This window comes from Trematomus bernacchii, unplaced genomic scaffold, assembly GCF_902827165.1.
Source record: "Trematomus bernacchii unplaced genomic scaffold, fTreBer1.1, whole genome shotgun sequence".
In the NCBI taxonomy this organism is placed as follows: Eukaryota; Metazoa; Chordata; class Actinopteri; order Perciformes; family Nototheniidae; genus Trematomus; species Trematomus bernacchii.
The window spans coordinates 19,445,596-19,466,065 of NW_022987739.1; the positions used below are offsets into that span (position 1 = coordinate 19,445,596).

Here is a 20,470-nt window from a genome sequence, read left to right on the forward strand (position 1 = left end):
GTTCCAAATAGCCGCAGGACGTGCCAGGCCCACACTGTGTACATCGTACCTTAATGTAACCACCAGTAGTGCTCGTAATGAAAAATGCCTTTGACTCACTCTCATCGTTTTGTTGACTTTTCTTAACATTATGCCTTAGGGAAATACATTTCAATATATGAGAATGTTATGAGCATGTTTTCCTTTTTGCTTGAGTGGTTGTCTTCCAACACGTACTCCAGTTTTTTACATTTTCAATTTGGTTTCTTGATTGAATTTATTGACTGAGGTTATCTCTATTTTTGGGTCATACCAGTTCAACGAGCAAATAGCATGTCCTTGGTTGAAGAGGCCCTATCATGCTTTATGGGGTTTTCCTCTCCCTGTAGTGTGTTACATTGTTTTAGTGCATGTAAATGGTCTGCAAAGGCTTAAATCCCAATGTTAATACCAGAGACAGTTTCTCACACACTCCTTCCCTGCCTAACACTCCTCGATTGGACTCCTTTGTTTTAATGCCGCGACATAGTGTCATCACCACGTAACACTCGTGTATCTATTGGCTGGTGCTACAACACATTGTTCGCGATAGGCTAAGGGGTGGTACATCTCTACGCGATTGATCAATCACAACAGAGCCGGCCAGCTAACCAATCAGAGCAGACTGGACTCTGGTTTCAGACAGAGGGTGAAAAGAGGTACTGCAGCACAGGCAATATGAGAAAAAATAGAGACCTTTTGAACATTAAAGCATGGAGACATATAGAGGCACAACATACAATTACAAAACCTTAAAATTAAAATAATATTTTTAAATCATTCCATATCCAATCATTTTTCTTTTCAAATATAAATGCCCTCAGGAAGAAAAATTACTGGGAAACTAAACTCTCTTTCTCTGCCATTGTAACAACAAGAGATTACAGGTGACATGAGTCATCACAGTCGACTTGTTAAGTAATTGTGCAGATAATGTATTTTATATTCACTGGTGATTACATAATTTAGCCTGTCATTATGACGGGCAGTGGGCTTTAAAATGTTGTAGCGTTTGATCCAGTGTTGGCTGTGTCTCTCTCGAAACGGCCATTTGTTTAAACCCCTCCTTTCTTGACCGTTCTGACAGAACATAAAACACTTTGAAACAGATATTCATTTCCTGCAGAAACACACAGGTCCTTGACATTGGTGTCATTTGAGAGATAAATTGCAAATATCTGCTTCCTTTCTATTCTAAGAAGGGGTATACTATACATTTCCTCTGCAAATGTTTCAGCTATTTTTTATGCCGGAAAAATAGTGCGTCACATGACAAGGCAGAGGCGATTTTGCAAGGAGGCCACAAGCTGAATGTTTATTTCGCCAGAGAGCCATTTCTAAACCTTGAGGGCCTGTTAACGGATGTTTCCAAAAGCAGAAAAAATGCTTCTGACAGCTCATACTGTTTTTAATTTAAACTTACCGTTATGATTACCTTGGTGCTGCGAGAGCATATCTGGCAAGGTTTTCTAATTCTGAAAGGAGGTTATGAAAACATTAGAAAACAAAACAGTCAGTTAAAAGCTCAAATCTACATGGGTAATTGGTAAAAGGCTGCTGTAGGATGCCACATCCTGCCTCTGAAAGATATTATTCCTGGCATTTGCCTGTTCAGAGACCAAAGTCCTCATTACATTCATGTGTGGGAAAATCTATTCCCCCATCATTTACACTCTCCTCACAATTCCATTGAGAGGACATCACAGGAACAAACAGAGATTTCATTTTATACAGAGGCTCCAAACAGCCCCGGGTTATTGGTGGCCCACGTTGTGCAAAATCATATTCAAGTGGATTCACTGCAGCCCGGGTGCTTGTCTCCTGTTTGAAATGAAAATTCTTTCTTGTTGAATCACCCAACATTTTGTTTCTTTTTTTTTCTGCCTAAAGGAGAAGCATTCACTAACATTGTTTGATGAAAAGCGGTGATTGTATTAGGTGGGATGTGTGACATAATACACTTGTAAGTGAAAATGGCATTTATCTGATCTCTTCTAGGCAGTATATAACAAAGGCTTAGTGGAGGGCTTTGTTTGGGTGATAATGTGATTATAAGACTGGCACAGACCTGCTTGAAAACAACCAATGTTTACAGACATGTCATTTCAAGTGGGTGAACAAATAACGGAGGATGTGAGTCCATATCGGGTTTTAGAGGTATTTGAGAATGCAGAGAAAGAAGGGAGTGTGTTTGAGGATGGAGAGACAAAAAACCAAAGACACAAAGAGAGTGAGAGGAAGGAAAAGAGAGCAAGCGAGCAACAGGGAACAGAGAGTGTTCTCCTGCATCAGCTTTTTGGACAGCTGCCTGTAGGATGATAGGATTAAAGAGTCTTTTAATGTCACCTCTGTGATATATTTTTCTATTAACACACCATGCACACCCCTTAGAGATAGGTCACTCTATACAAAACATGCACTTTGTGAGTCAAGGCAGTGTTTCACCTATAATATATTGAGTCACGGTGAAGACGAAGGGTAATTTTCAGACTCACCTAACAAAGGATGCACTTGTAGCTGTTTTGAGGCCAAGTTTATGGCAGTGTAGACATTGTCACATTACACATCATCATACAGCTAATCTCAAATAGGATGCTTTAAGATAACTATAATGGCACTCTGCCAAGAATGCATTCATGTGCTCCTTGGAAGGTGCCAATTCCCATTCCGTTTGTGTGTGTTCAAGAGATTAAAGTAGTACATTGGAAACAACATGCATGCTACAAAGACAATGGTTAGTGTTTCATCGCTCAGAGCGATAACAACACTGTTTTTTAAGTTGTTCACATTTAAGGGGGCGTTCACATGAATTCTCTCCCAGCTTTTTGATTATTCCAAAACCACAAAAATGCAGCACAAAGGCGCTATTTCGCAATGTTAACCTAAATGACACTTCATTCGTATATGCCAAACGTGTTGTATCTGCTACAGAAATAGGTTATTCCACGGTCCGTGCTTCACCCTTTCACCAACTTTCGGGTCAATTGGGTCTATAGTCTTTCCGTAATCCTACTCGCAGACAAACAGACCAAATGAGCCAAAAACATAACCTCCTTTGTTGAGTAAGACACAACCCTAAAGTCAGATGTTGTCAAACCACACACAGATGCTGCTGTCTGTGTGGCCCTCCGCTGCTGTAGGTAGCCTATAGAGAGCTAAGTGTGATGCTGGAACATTGAGCATGGCAGAAGATAACAGAAAAGCCGGAAAAGACAGCTCTTCTTCTGTGCGAATAAACTATTCAACACCGCTGGAATGAGAACAAAAAATTGCCGAAGGACTCTTTCACAGCTTAAAGGCATCAACAACAAAATAAGTTAATACAGAATTGGTGAGAATACACTCCGTTTCAGTATTGGGTATCTTTATCCCCGTTCTTATTTTTCTTTCAGTAGCATGCTGTGGAGACTTCGAACTGGAGACTTTTATTATTCAGACTGTGCGGGGAAACACGTTGCAATTATTGTGCCAATTATTCTTTTGGCTGCATTGACATGTTGGACCATCAAAGCCTGGAACCTGTTGTGTGGACAGTTGGGATATAATGTTTGATAGTTATCTTTAATTATGATCATTGGCCTTCTGGTCAATTTGCTGCCCGTTTGCAAACATGTCATCTTTAAAACTGGAATCTAGACCAAGGGGGAAAATGCAAACCAAGCAAATGGTAAAATACCTTTGGAGCTAAGAGTGAGAACTATTAAGCGAAATGATGTATTATGTTATGTTTGCACCAAAGAAACAAACACCTTTTGACATCAGCCCATTTCTGTTTTGGTACAGGAGCAAGGGAGCTTGTAGATTCAAGGCTTTTATTGTCATTTGTACATAGCTACAGTGTAGATATGTCAATGAAAATATTAAGTCACAGGCTCCTCCAGCAGTGCAACACAATAAAACAGATACAATAGTGCAAGTAAATACAAATAAAATAGAATATAAATAGTGCAAGGAGAGTCTATATACAAGTAATTGGAATATGATATATTAGATAAATAAAGAGTAGCGGCTTCTACCTCTAACACTTGTTATCCAAAGTGTTGTCCAACCTTACACATGTGTAGAACTAAAAGCATATGTGTATGTTGGTTGAAATACAAATATGTGTGAGATGTGTGGTCAGTAAATAATGTTTCAAAACATACTGAGGGTTGATTAGGACTTGAGGGCTCTGACACTTGATTTACTTAGGATTTAAAACCATAAGACTTCATTTAAGACTTAATCAAATGTAAGGGGCTGAGAGGCAGGGTAGTGGGAGGCACCTACATTCCCAACAGGTGGCTCCACCCTCTTCCAATTAGCAGTATTGGGAGCAGGTGTGGAGACCCACACACCTGGTGCTAATCACTCCCTCAAGGGAGACAAAGCACACAGAGTTGGTCAGTTGTGTGTGGCACATGGAAGGAGCAGGAGGCTCCCAGTGTAAGAACACGTTTTGGTAAGCTGGTAAGTCGGTTAGCGGCCCGGCTACGTTAGCCTTTGTTCTTTGGAAGGTATTTTTGAGTTTGATAGCAATAAAGCCTTTTTTGAATTTGAACACTGCCTCTGTCGTGATTGCTGCACTACCACTTTCCTCTTTATCTGCCCAGTCCTGTTACACAAATACCAATCGAACCAAAGCCTGATGTGTTTAGAGTGTTCCATGTAAAACACTACAGAGCTTTGAAAGGAATTTGTGCAAAGACTGACCTACAAACCTTGGAATGTGACTTGCGATTTGCTCAGGGGGCCGCCACCACTCTGTTGACAGGTGTTTGAGAGTACTACTGCATATGTACAAAAAAAGGTTGACATTAAGTAAAGCCTTTTGTGACTCCACAGGGAGCTTCAATCTGATGAATTAGCATTCAACTAACATCACTTGAGGCAATTTCAATTTTTTATGCACAGAGTGTAGCCTACTCTTCATCTTTGCTTGAGGCTAATGGTGTGGGGCTAAATTAGCTGCTACTAGCATAACATATCTGAACATCTTACTGAAATGTTGCAATGAAGTTGCATTTTAATTTAAGTCCAAGGTTTTTTAACTGTTATTCATGACTCAATGAATTTTTAAATGAAACTATACTTAACGAAAATACACTCTACCTGTAGAAAAAAATTAATATGCATACATCTGGTCCAAAAATGTTCCCTCTTCTATGCAATAGCCTCATTGCAAAAAACATTCCGATTCACAAAGATCATGCAAACGCAGTCACAATTAAGTTTTTGGTGACTCCACAAACTTTGTGGTAACTCTGCAACTTGTCAATCAGGATATTGAAATATCTCAAAACCAATAAAAAAAAAAAACGACATGTTAAAATGTTAACTAATTTCCGTGATCTGGGACTCATTCCTGCAGCGCTCTATTGCCAATGAAATCCTATTATCATAATAGCAAACTAAAACATAATGATAGTGTGATAGTGTATGTACACACACACAGACACACACACCGAGGTCAGGCAGGCCTAGTCCTGGGAGCAATGACAGTCGGCCTGAAATTGATCTGGTGTTATTTAAAAATATGATATGCGTCCACAAAAATAGGCAGCCATAGGGCTAATTATCGAGGATTCAAGCATGCAGGAGGAATGTAATATTGTTTGTATTATTACATTTTAAATCTCTCTCTATCCACCTCCGGCTGTTGTGCCCTCATCCCATTCTGTCTGCTGTGTTTTCTGAGAGTAATGATTTCTGAAACGCACATGTGCACACACACCCACACACATGGTCATATGGCTGAGTTAACTTGACAGATTGTCATCAGAATACTGTAATGGGACTCAAACCCTACACACACACACACACACACACACACACACACACACACACACACACACACACACACACACACACACACACACACACACACACACACACACACACACACACAGCAAAGGAGTGTGTAACAGCAGGGGGAGATGATTGACAGGTCTCAAGGTGGTGATGGAGACAATTGTAAGCCCTGGACAGCAGTCTGAACAGCAGGTAGTTGGATGAAACACAGCGACTTCTTATTTCACCAACAAAAGTGTGACTCTGGGTGTGTGTGTGTGCATGAGTACTTTACTTAAAAACATTTGCATTTGAGGTACAACTTTTGTTGCTTGTTAGAGAAAAGCGAGTGTTGAAGGAAGATGAGTACAATTTTCAAAACAGCTGCACAGCAATTAGACTTGACGGAATGAATTCACACTTAGAGGCAAAACTATTTAATCACAAAGTATTAACAGTATAACAGCTATGTGTTTCATTATTAATCACCGGTATGTACAAAAATAAAGTTATTGTGGTAGGAGGGAAGGATGGAAGTGATGAATCATAGCAAAAGTGTTAAATTGTTCTTTCCTCAAAGAAGAAAGGTTGATTCAGAGCACAGCGCATTTAACTTTAAAGTGCTTGGATTTATTTGATGACTCATTTCACCAGCAGCCCTTGAGAAAACCAATTTTAGTTTTGTCGGGCAGTTTATTTTATTATGGATCAATCTTTGATTCATTTTTTTACAAATCATCTTCAGTTTTATAAAATGTCAAAAATAATTTTCTTTTACTTTTTTTCTCATAAAATGTTAAAGGTTTCGTTTTAAAACACCATTTTGAAAATGAAAATGGAGGAAGAATATTAGAGTGTTTATTAGAGTCAAGCAGATGGTGTTAGCTTATATTGATTGATATTGCAGTAACCCAAGGTTTGAGTGTAGGGAAGTCTCCCAGCATGCCCTGGGGTATTGAACTCATTGATTTCTCACATTGTTGGCGGTGTTATTCGGTTCTACATCATGTTCCACAGTACAATATTTCCACTCTTTGTTTTTTAGAGAGGGGGGCCTTTATAATTCACGTGAATCATGATCTTCAGCAACCTTAAGCCCACCTAAAATATGCTACGACGTGGCCCTTATTAAAGCACTTTATTGGAAATGATATTACTTGCATGCAATCAAATGCACTTCCATTAAATCAGGTGAATTCGCATTAAATGATAGAGACCAGGAAAAAAAGGGAGTGAACTTTCATCTGTCGTGGCTGAAAAAACTTGTAAATGTAAATCTGTTGTATTATGTGGTTTATGAACAGATTAAACTTGAGGACAAGGTCATTGCAAGGGCGTTTTACCTATCAGTGATAAGGGTTATGTTAACACTGGGGTTCGTAGCTGAAGAGGTTTTTTCTTTCCATGTGACATTTTTTAAGTGTAACATCGATAGAATATAAGGAAGAAATTCGTAAATGTATATTTGATGTGAGTGCACACAGTGGACAAAATGATTAATGAAAAGACTATTCATGATTATATTAGGCACACTGCAATAGTTGGTCTGGCTCTGTCCTATTATATATATATATTTTTGTTTTTCAATCTTAGGCATGTTTCTTTGTTTTTTTTTGTTTTTATACTTTTTGTAACAATATGAGTTTGTATTTTTAAACAAATAAATAAAAGGTAGGAAAAAGAAAATCAAGAAATATTGATTTGTCATGATATTGAGTCAGATCTCTTGCAATGCTCCTACTTTCATTCAGATTTTCATCATGTTCTACAATACAGTTTCCAGGAATCCACTTTTGCTATGTTTGGTCATTGCCAGTGAATGTGGCTGGATTGTGATTAATATGTGAACAATAGGTTCCCCAATTCAAGCACTTTGAGTGATCAAAAAACAGTGAGGTTGTGCATAAGCCTGAGTTATGGGAAGGGGTTTGAATACTTTAGCAAGCCACTTTAAAGGACATTTTGTGCGTCATGTCTGCATATTTAACAATTTGTGTGACATATACGACCGCAGTCTCATTTGCAACTTAACACAGTCAAATTAATACACATTAGTATGATTCTTTTTCAAGATAGACCCTGTAAAAGCAAGCATTAATCAAAAAAAGAAATGTGATTTCTGCCGGTACCATCTATTAGCTCATGTCCATCTGCAGTCCCTGGGCATGAACACACAATCAACAGTAACTAAAAACATCCATTTACATGCAACACCATTACATAGTCTCTGTCACACTGAGAATTATACAGACAGCACACATCAACATACAAATACCAGCAAATGTGGTTAATGCTGTGAATCCAAACAAAACAGCTTGGCTATGTAAACGCAAAAAATGGTTTTGGAAGACTTTGCTCTTTGATCAAGACCCAATTTGCTCTAAATTAGTAGACCAGTGCATGACATGCTAATATGAAAACATAGCTCTGTATTTTTTTGCATGGTCACAACCATAAAAAGAAGATGACATTTTTGAAAATGTCAATGTGATATTTAAAAGTGTCGGATTCACATGCTGCGTTTGGTTCCATTAATAAAAACTGCCTATAATTAAAGTATTTAGCAGTTGAAGAGGTTTCTTCTTGAGTCACTAGTAAAATGATCAATTCCTTATCAACAATGTTAGAAATGACCGGCTGATATCACATGTCTTTGTAATATTTTCTTTTCAAATAAATAACAATTCATACAACTAGCTGCACATCATGCTGCTGCTAAAGTTTGAAATATTGTACATTTGATCTTTCTCTGTGGCTTTTTATTTTGTAAGAGGGTGTTGTTATGTATACTTATCCGAACCTTTGTCTCTGTGTGTAGGTGTTCGGGGGGCGTTGAGGTGATGCAGGTCCCCCGGTCATCCCAGTGGAGGAGCCAACTAACGACAAGTGGCTTTGGCTGCTGAACCCCGGCCCTCCTCCCCTCCACCATCACCACCCTCACCCCTCCTTCGCTCCCTCCCTCTCTGATGGCTCTATGGGGCGTCCTCAGCCTGAGCCTTCACTGCTGGCTGTGTTTACGGTCTTCAGTAACAGCAGCAGGAGCGACAGCCAGCCTCCCCAATGACAAGCCCGGGGGCCCCCTGGACTGGCTCCTGTCTGATAAAGGGCCTTTCCACCACTCCCCGGAGTACATTGACTTTGTGGAGAAGAACCGGCAAGGCTTCTCCACCAGATACAAGATATACAGGTGAGTCGTGACAGCAGGAAGAAGGGCCACTTTAAACTCCTACTATATCACTGCCCCTTGTATATGCATGACAAATCTCCCAGCAGCCACATCAAACCGTCACCATGGTTGTCCTTAGAAAGATCGTCTGTGTGTAAATAACTGCCACATGCATAATCATCATCAGCTTTTATTGAAGAGACTCTTGGTCCATTATTAAAAGACATACAAGACTCAAATATAAAATAAAAAAGGCAGTTATACCAATGTTTCCACAGATGTGACTGGTATCGTACAGCACTGAGACACGGATTTGAAAGCAGCATAATGACAGTTATGAGAAACATTCAATCGACAGATGAATTTGTACATCAGATTTCTCAAGAGAGCATGGAACGTGTTGACTTGTGCATTACAAAACATTTCACTTGCACTGCACCACCTTGGTTTTCTAAGCAGTATACTAGGGTGTGCATCTCCATCACTGAGGCCGATGCGATGCGCTGCCAACGATACGATACATTAACGATACATTTGAAACAGCAGGCGATACGATATGATACGATTCACCCCTGTTGCGATACAGTTCGATACGATTTGATTCAACATTATGCGATTCGGGGCGATACGATAGCGATTCAACACGATGCAAAATAATGATACTTCAATATGGTACGACAGAGGATTTTTGTTTTATTCCTTATATGCAGCAAATCATAAATTAACAAAAAAGTGCTTTACATATTTGGTTCTCTCTACTAGTACTGCGCATCCCATCATGCTGTTTCTTTTTTGCCTTTTTTACCTTAAAAAACTCTCCAGAGTAGAGTACAATTGTACTTGTGTACTTTAAAGCGGCACGGCATCGTTTACAATTTGCGAGCGATTTTTCAAGTTGACCGTCTTTCTTGAAAAATCCGAAGTGTTGCCAAACGTTTGATTTGTAGGTATTTTTCGGTGCGCTGTGTTTCTCTTTCTCCTCGACTTCCATGTGTGTTGATAACTGAGACTCTCGGCCTCCGTAGTGCGAAGCAAAGATCAAAGATCGTCTATGCTGAGTGCTGACAGGATGAGAGGATATTATATGAATTAATAGTTTTTTTACCGATGCAAAGACGCTACAATCGATGCATCGATGTGCACTCTTTCAACCGGTGCACTCGCATCTTGAACGTTTATGCCGGTGCACCGATGCAAATCTGGTTTACAATCACATTACTAATCACACATCCTGTTTTACAGACACTTAAATCATCTGATAGATCATTCATATAGATATTAAAAAGGCATGGTGAGAGGAGCCCCCCCTGGCGAACTCCATTACCAACACCAAATGGCGCCGAGACTGCATTCCCCCATTTTATCCGCATGCTCTGGTTGGCATACCAATAAGCCAGGATCCTAATTATACTGTTGAGCACACCCCTTTGTCTCAATTTTTAAAACTGTTTATGATGGTTAACTCGGTCAAAAGCCTTAGAGGCATCAATAAAACCAATCAGAACAGTGGAATTATATCTTCTACAGGTTTCTACCATTTCCTTCAAAGCATAGATGCATAGCTCAGTACCATGCTTAGCCTTGAAGCCAAACTGGTTATCTGAGGTACATAAATAAGAACATAATCTATCTAACACAATTATTTCCAGGACTTTGGATAACACACTGGCTAGACCAATTGGTCTATAATTATCCAAGCTCCCTAACTTGCCCGCTTTGTCCTTATTGACAGGCACCAAAGTAACAGTCAACATGGAGTCCGGCAACACACCATGAGTCATGAGGCCGGCAAAACAAATGGCAAGAAGAACTGCAACCTTCGGGCTTGCCAGTTAAAGGTGCGCTGCAGTGATTCGGTCAGACCCGCTTGCTTTGTCGTATAATCACAAGCACTAGTTGCAGTGTAGTGTAGTTTAGGTTCAATTAACATGAACAAACAGTTGTTTGTTGATTTTACGGATTAGCAACAACTGCAGTATTCATATTAAGATGCCAGCAGCCTCTGCTAACATTACATTCTTCACTCCTAGCGGCAACCTGCTTTTTCTCTTGCAGGTTTATCACAAGGTGAGTTCTTTTTTTTATTTCCTGCTTTTTAAACACATGTGCTCTACAGCACAGGTTAGCTCTGAGTGTTAGCGAGGCTTGCTAATGTAAACAAAGACGAGATTACGTCCAAAACACGTCAGGCATTGTTTCTGATGGCAACTTTCTGTGGGTCCGCCGCCGATATAACGTCATATCGGCAGCAAATCTGTATCCGCTCGTTGTCGCCTGTTTTTAATCCCTGACACACCGGGGACACATATTTATGTATAAAAGACATAAAAAAGTTAATTTTGCATGATAGGTCCCCTTTAAATCTAGTCTAGGTGTGTGAGCTAGCTTGCTCAGCCGTGTTTAGCATAAGATGAACAAGTAATACTAGCGGACTGCATATATTTTCGAACAACTGACATTGCAATTGCGAACTGATAAAATGTACCAGTTAAATCATACAAAATTGAGCTATATATTGCTGCTGCAACAACAACACATCACAAAAGCAGCAAACATACGACTTTTCTCTTTACAAACAATAACATTAAACTTCCCAAGGTTGCTAATATGCGCTTTGTCTGATCGGGAAAAAGATTGATATATTTCCCAAAAGTTGAAACTATTCCTTTAAATGCAGTAAGCTCAGCCATGACCCAGTTAACTGATAACAACTATAGCTGCCCAAAGGCTGAGTACCTCCAATATATATTTGGGGGGGTATACAGTATGTATTCAGTACATACATGTAGGGTTTGCAAATATAAATCTAATGATTCAGTATCTTTTTAGGACATTGAAAGACATATCTGGATGTTTTTCATTAAAACTGAATGTCGTACCACAATCCAATCAACACCCAGCTGTTTGTGAGTGTTCAGACAAAATATAAATTAAGAGCGGTCCTCATAATTAATATGAACCATGAACCCCACCCTGAACATGTCCCTACCTTACCCTTATTAAAGCAGTCTAGTGGAAACCAAATTGCTTGCAATGAAATGCATCGCAGTTAAATCAGGTGAAGTTGAATAAAATTATAGAGACGAAGAGGGAAGGGAGTGAACTTTCATTTGTCTTGGTTGAATTAACTTAGGTATGTACATCTGCTGTAAAACAGTTAGGAAACTTATAAAATGGAAGACAAGGTCAATCCAAGGGCATTTTATCCTAACAACTGAACAGTAGATCCAAAGCTGCAGAAGGCTTTTATTAACGGTACATTGCTTTTCCTTTCTTTTTCTGTAACATCAAAATTCAATACAGCTGCATATTTGATGCACAACAGTGGAAAATATGAAAAACCCTATTCATGGTTATTTAGTAGGCAGACGGCATTATTTGGCCTGTGCTGTCATGCTGAAAAGGTTTCCCACAGTCTGTGTTCACATCATCTGGGACATGCTGGGACGGATATTTAATGTTGCTGGCTGTAGATTACTTTCAGCTGTCTTGCAAACCCTCAGGGAGTCACCTGATCAGGTGGTCAAATGAAATATGTTGATTAGCAGCGGAAAAAAATTATGATTTGTCATGACAGCAACACAGTCCAAGGTATCGGCATGCCTCCAAATTAGCAGAGATAGTGTCATGAATCATATCCGTCGTCATTTAGCAGGATGTTGTCCAGGCTCCTGGAAATAGACAGACATGGGTTCCTGACATCTATGGATCTGTGCAAGCATGCTTTATGGCTTCAGTGATCGGTTGCCGCGTTAAAGCTTTTTAATATTTCGCTCTCTGGCTAAAAAGGCAGAAATCCTTCGGAGCTGAGCTGCATGGGCGGCAAGATTAATGGTCTTATCATGTGGCCAAGTGATTAGTGAGCTCTTAGTACTTATTACTCTGCATTATCACAGAATCCCCCGAGAGGTTTCTGTCAGCTGCAAGGTTGTGTTTGAGGCTCTCTAGATTACCACAATGCGGCATTGATTAATAGCGATGATATTAAAAGGAAAAACGAACCTAAAAAGTAAATAGCCTGTAAATCTTCCTGAATTGTATTCACTTGGATTCAGTCCCATTCGATTTTTAGAAAGAAATCTGACAAAGACAGAAGAGATACAGCTGTGGGTAAGCTTCTGTTTTTGTTTTGCTTTGGCACATAATAGCTCTCTTTCAGTGGATGTGTTGGGAGAGTGAAATGTGGTGATGATTTTGGGAGCCTACACCTGGAGCTGGCTCATACAATATTCAGTGTGGGATATTTTATTAAAGAGAGTTGGCCCCCTTCAATATCCTTCCAAGAGGGCCAAACTTCATAGCTACAGTATGCTCCTGCTTTGTGTTGGAGGTCGTAACATTTCAAAATCACGCTCTAAAACACATGTACAAACAAATAGAGGGTGCTCACATCTCAGCCTGTTGCATATGAATGAAAGCAGAATTATGTTTTTGTTCTTGGGTTTGACAGAAAAGGACAAACCTTTCAATGCATCAGTGATTTGAGCAGCTGTAAGGGAAAGTGTGTAAAACGTATTAGAGCTGCAAAGTAGTGTAACATGAACAAACAGTTGATACTTGGTTTTAAGGATAAGCAAAAACTGCATTGGTCATATTAGGATGCCAGCAGCCATTGCTAATGTTAACTTATTCACTACAAGTGGCAACCTACAGGTCTAATAATGGAGGCTCAGGCAGCTTTAAACTTGCATTCTTTCTAATGAAGCGCCAGGGGGCGACTTCACTTATTGCAAGAATACATCTAATTGTAAAGAAGTCTATAAGAAAATAATAGACCTCTATACAATCAAATAATACATCAGTAAAACATTTTACTGACAATTGTATGGTTTTAATCACTACTTTCAACTTTAATACCTATTGTTCACTTTTGTAAATGTAGTTAATTTTTAGAGTAAAATTGCAATGAATCGAAATTATGTGATTATGTATCCTTTGATTCTAGACAGATATCGATACTTCAATTCAAACTTCAGATAAATCAAATATTGATGTGTACTTGGCCAGTGATTCCTTATTAAAAAAAAGATTGTTGTTCCATACATTGTGTGGGATATTCCTTTAAGGTCAAACACAAAAGGAATTAAAGAAATTAATTGATTTCTCTCACAGAATTGTAGCTGAAAATGCTGTCTAGACAGATTCTAAAATCATCATAAACACTCAATTAAAACTAATGATGGAAATAACCCAAGGGTTGTTAGAAACAAGTAAATAACAATAGTGTTAACAAGCATCTCGACACACAATGATTTTTTTAAATACGACGGATAATGATCTGCAATTAGTTTATTCTGAAAACTGGAGCATGTGGGACAAGTCTAGCTTTGTGTTTCACTTGATCAAAATAAAGCTGCTTCCTGTCTGATTTAAGAGACACTTCAAGTTAGATGAACAACAGCAGATTTCCTAAACCACAGGGGAGTGTGCAGGTGCTCTGAAGAGCTTTGAGGTTAGTGTTTTAGAGCAGACTCCCTCAGCGCTGCTTCTCAACATCCCACTGCTACTCTCATTGATGTTCTTTGTCTCCTCTCCTAAAATTCCCTCAGAGGTTTTGGCAACTTTGCTTTGCTCCATGTGGTATTTGAGGAAACCGTATTATACAATAGTTGTTTGTGCTAAGGACACTTTTCCTCAGCCACTATTAAGAATATGGGAAACTAAATATTCAAGTATTAAAGTCCCAAGAGACATATTCAACTTTTCCCCTTGAATCAGCACAATTAGTTGAAAAGTTTCTGCTTAAGTTCTTACTCCCTATACAACTTACTATTTCTCTCTAGTTATGCTTTTCTCACTCGATTCAATAATGAGGATGAAAGTGTGTAAAGCGGCCATAACTCCACTATTAATAGAGGGAAGCCTCATCGTGATTTCCTTTTTATCCTCTATTCAGGTTCTTGGCCACACTAATGCAGTGAAAGATAGCGGAGTCAGTCCGTATGTCGGTCTACCATTTTCAGACTGAAATATCTCAACCAATATCAAGTAGAATTTCATTGCCATTAAATATGTATAGACATGCATGGTCCCTAAAGCATAACTCCTACTGACTTTGGTGATCACATGACCTGCTCTATAGCTCCCCAATGAGGTTGTGATCTGTGGTTTTGGTTTATATGTTTAAACTTCCCCTTCGTAAGATTAAATAACTTTGATAGTCCCTTACACTTATATGGTAAACATGGTAAAAGTCATGCTAAACAGTAGCATGTTACAGTAGCATTGCTATTGGGATAATACCAGCAGGCTAGCACGTACAAGCATGGCTTTGCTTATGAACATCCTCAAAGAGCTGCTGGCATGACTGTAGACCCTTAACCCTCCTGTTGTGTTCGTTTCCCCCCCTTACTTTGGTGTGTGCGGTCTAATTTGACTGGTCCTGTTTTAACTGCTATTACATTAACACATAAACCATTAATCATCACCAAATTTCATTTAACACCCTTTTAAATTGTAAATATTGTATCGGACTACTGGTATACATGAAAAACTGCAGTAAATATACACTGAACATGTATTGCGTGTGCCAGGTGTGATCCATGTGGGGGGATGCGATGCGTGCGTGCGTGCGTGCGTGCGTGCGTGCGTCCGTCCGGGTGGTTCCTAATTCCTTTTCTTTATGGCGGTCACCAGGAACACCATTGGTGTTACAGAGTTGGCTAAATCATCCAAATTTCAAAGAAAGTGGTAATCAGCAATTTTATATGTTCAAATGTCTACTGTGAAGGATATCATAAAGGCTTAATGCAATCGAATGTAAAACAAAAAAGTTATGATTGATGAAAGTAGTAAATCGGTCAGATTTGACCCGAACACAACAGGAGGGTTAATATGAATGACTTATTGCAACGATCTAAAAAAGTCAGCGACTAATATATTTCCATTTTACATCATTACGTTCAATTCCCACACTCTGCCTACAGTTACTGCTTAATAGTGAGTGAATCGGTGTCAAGATTTGTGATTAAATGAGAAATTGCTTCCTGAGTGCTTATTATATTCACACAAACTGTATCGCATTATTGATAAGGTTTAAGATAAAGATATTTTTTATTTAAAAACACAGGTGCTTGGATTTGTGTCGGGGGACAGCAGCTTAGATTTAAAAAAAAAATTATATAACGGCTGTAATGGCTTTACAAGAGACACATTATGTTCGAAAATACAGTTAATGTCTTACGAAGATACAAAGTTGGACGTGCTAACATCTCATTGTCTCAGCAGTTTCTGCACTGAGTAGCTGCTATTACACATTGTCTTTTTGAGGAACGTACATCAATAAGTGTCAGAAGAAATTGCTCAGATAGAACAATAGCAACAGTGGACATCTTAAGCTTGTGTTTGTTGTAAATAATCATTTTTGAATGTCCATCGTTGGTTAAGAGGCACCTCACTGTGCAGAATAGAGGGCGGAGGTGATTGAAAGTGACAATGTTATTTTCTGGTCTGGTCTTCCTCATGTGTAGTCAAGATCTCTGCTAAATCCTAATAAATTCTCAATGACAGAAGAAGATGGATCACCAGAATCGGTGCTTCGGGGTTACAGTTCTTGAGCTACCTCAGCAACGATGGGGTAATGAATTCACACCACGTTAACCCGCTACTTAATTTCCCGCCTTTCTCACTGATTGAATTTGAAAGGATTTTTAAGAAGTCCTCTGAAGCAAAAAAATAAAAGAGGGTTCATGTTTTTGTGTCTGTGTGTTTGTTTGGGGATTCACTCCAGCACATTCTCATTGCTTGCAGTGCAAACACAATGTGGGCCTTCCGCCTCGGCCACCTGTCCACAGGAAACATTGCCAAGGGGAAAGCAGCAGTATTCACCAGGGTTAAGGCAGGAGTGTTAATGTGCATCTGCATCTGCATTTGGATTATTTTTAATGGAACAAGATCAAAATATTAATATTATTTTAAAGTGAAAAATCATTATACTCATTGAATATTATTTAACTGTTTAACGGTTAGACCACATGCCAGCCAATACATGTGGATAGTCAAATAACAGTATTTATAACCTTTAATTAAATAACTGCAGCAGTACATCAAGCTAACGATACTAAAATAATAGTTCTGGTTTTAAAATCATACTTGAGTATTTTCTGCTAAATATGTTTGAAGTACCAAACAGTAATAGTGCTTCTTACTGCAGAAGAATGGCTAACCCTAACCTCATACTGTGGCATTTGAGCTGATTGTTTCTAATGAATCAATGCATACACTAACCGTTGTAGTTATGTAGTCATTAAAGGTCCCCTATTATACTGTTTTCATCAATATATTATAGGTCTCAGATATATACAAAACATGTCTCTGAAGTGTTTGGCTCGAAATACCAAACAGATCATTAATTGTAGCATCCTATAATCCCCTCTGTTTCAGCCCTGTTTCAAAAGTGCTGATTCTCTGTTACTTTAGATGAAAATAAGGAGCCACTCCCCACGCCCCTCTTGCGGCTTTCACACCAGCGCTTTTCCCTTTCTAGCTCCTAGAGCCTAGAGCTTTTCTGGTTCAGTTCCGGTTTCCCTTTTCAGCTCCCGCTATGTTCACACCGCCCAGAGCTGCCGCTGCTGCGTCATGACGTCACAGTTTACGTCGCTGATTTTCTCCCACAACAACAACGGGCCGGGGACTGCGTCGGGTCGATGATCGTGTTGCTTTTAATCATACGAAGCCAGATTAAATTAAATAACGACTTCTCCAACCTTATACTTTTCTCCAGAGTGCCGTGGTTCATTGTTTATTAATGTGTTTCAGCGGCATTTACCGACCGCTGCAGTGCTGGCTGCTCTCCACGGGAGTTTATTCTCCCGTTAGCTCCGGGTTAGCTCACACGGCTCTAAAGTATTCACTGTCTGACTGTTACACAAGCAGCTGATACATATCCCCAGTTCCCCTTAAGTGAATGTGTGTCAGTCTGAATTGACGCTGTTTGGCATCAGAATGCTGTTATGAAAGTTTCTCTGGTATAACATGGGTGATGTTAGCATAGCAACCGAAGCTAAACTGACTACTTGCTAAGCCGTTTTCTACAGGCACATTTTACCAGCGTATTTTTCATTATGATTCTACTTGTGATAGTCGGACATGACAACCTGTACAGCCCATGTATTAATTCCATCCGATAGCTGCTATAATAACAAACAAAACGTCTGCCTGCTCTCCACAATGATCAATAACAGCGAACGGATGGTCAAAGTAAGGTTTCCTGCACGCCTCGATGTAAGAGAGACGTAAACGACGCCGCGTCATAGCTCCGAAGCTCTTGCCTCTGGACCGACAATTTTTTGGAGCTGGAAGTGAACCGCATTCCGGAGCTATGACGCGCCGCCGCTGCGGTGTGAACAGGAAAAACCGGCGCTTTTCCAGCTCCAGCTCCGAGCAGGAGCTGGAAAAGTGCCGGTGTGAAAGGGGCATCTGAGAGAGATTTGGTTAAAAAAAACACAATGGTGCTCTAGGAGGAGATTCAGGTGATAAGGTGTGGGGGGGGGGGTTACCTTGGTTGGTTATTGGCTAATGGTTACACAAGCCAAAAAATCATTATGACATCATAAAGTGGCCAAAATCTAATCAGCTCATTTTCAGATAGGTTTTTATATAAAGGGAAGTTTCCTGAAACTTTCAGAGTCTCTTTATACAGAGGGGACATATGTTTATGTATACAAGACATGAAAAAGTGGATTTTGCATAATAGGTTACCTTTAAATCATTACATACAGTGAGGTATAAATGCAATACTTCCCAACCTAGGGCTTGGATGTTGTTCTGTAATAGGGTGAAGCTGAGTCTCAACATAAATTCAAATATAACTTTGTGATGTCTGTAATACTTGCTAACAACTCAGTGATATCTTACATATTTTTGTGAGGAACTACTGGCCAAAAAGGTTGTGTTTTTTTTGGTTTCAAATTATAAGAATTTATTCTGATATGCAGTGAATTACAAGCATATTTTGGAGCTCGAATCTACCATGTTACTTTCCACAAACATAGGAAAACAGCCAACATAAATGGTTTCTCTTTGAATGTAGAGAAAAGTCAATAACTAAAACCAACTTGACTATGATAGCATCCAAAGTGTTAAACTGATGAAACTGATGTACCTCGGCGAAAGGGAGCAACAAAATTGATAATAATAATGACTTTGCTAGTTCTAGGGAGGATTGCAGCCCCTAAAGTCAACTTCGTGGTGAAACCCATTTAATTTCCTCCTCTCTCCTTCAGGACGAACCATTTGGCCTATCGGGGGTTTAAGATAAGACAGGGCTAGCTTATCACAGCCAGCGATAACTGAAGAAACGAACGACAGCGGGGATTTGCGAATACTCTTTCTATACCTGTTCTCTTACCCCCCCTCCCCCGACCTCTCTCCTTTGCGCTCCCTCCTTGTGTATTCCTGTTCTCCTACGGAACGTGCTGCAGCTTTGAAATAGTGCTTTAAGGCTGCAAGGCACAACTCAAGAGACACAGTGTTCCATTTGAAGAGGTCATTTATTTGTATGGCATGAAATGAGGTGAAGATTAATAGCTACACTACATTTATCTGAGCAAGAGATCAGTCAAAGGCTTTGTCTGAATACCATAGCGTCAGCAAAAAGGTCAACGGCTACCACATATCCATTTAACATCATTATGTTTACTTCCCACTCTCTGCCTACAGTTTCTGCTTAATCTTGTGTGAATTAGTTTCCTCGGTTTGTGATGACGTATAAGAGAAATTTAAATCGATGTGCGTTGAAATCTTCGCCTTCAGCTTCTTCTAACTTCTGTGGGAACAGGGATTTACATTGTGTATCATTCAAACATCTGGTTGTTTGAGATTTCCTCATTACTCCTGGTTTAATGTGATATATACCCTTTCAAAAGGCCACACTCCCTTCATCCATCATAAGCAAGGAAGGTTGTTCAAGCCACTCTGATTATCGCAGTCAAGGTTTCACTTTGGAGAGAGAACAAGTGCAACATTTGACTGATAGAACAATGCATTTGTGAATGTTTATTTTCTTGTCACATTATGTAATCTGACAAAAACATAGCCTAAGTCATGACATCAATCATGTTTATGTTTAGGTGGCTCCTTTGTTGGTTTTAATGTTTACCAAGAAAATGTTTGGGTTATTTCTAAAAACGAATAAGAATGGAGCCCTTCAAATAATATATTAAACTTTCTTAAAGGCAGGTGTGTCTTAGAGGAGCATTTTTTTCCTGTTGCCTCCTGTTTCTTTCATCTCATATACGCGTAATTATGTGAGTAAATTGGGGGCAGTGCCAGGCATGAAGTAAAAAATTGGCACTGTTCATTGAGCCTTTTCGAGAAATGTCAAAGTAATCACAACTGATAAGTTATAATTACATCTGAGATATCTGCCTGCGACTTCATAAATGTCTCTTTATACATTCATTGCTATGCAGATTTGCGATGGAGGTTAAGTGTTTGAAAAAATAAATGCAATCTTGCCCATGGTCTAATATCACAGTCTTACTTTTTGATCATCAAAGATAGTTATGGTCTTCAAAG

General features: G+C 39.3%; 1 protein-coding gene across 1 annotated transcript in view; it reads left to right on the forward strand.

The window, feature by feature from the left end:
* Positions 1 to 20,470, forward strand: part of LOC117495936 (BMP/retinoic acid-inducible neural-specific protein 3-like) — a 53,290-nt gene that overhangs the window by 8,164 nt on the left and 24,656 nt on the right. The window contains exon 2 of the mRNA XM_034147548.1: positions 8,606 to 8,974. Coding sequence (XP_034003439.1) covers positions 8,754 to 8,974 — 221 coding nt within the window. The 5' untranslated portion in view covers positions 8,606 to 8,753. The remainder of the gene's footprint in view (positions 1 to 8,605; positions 8,975 to 20,470) is intronic.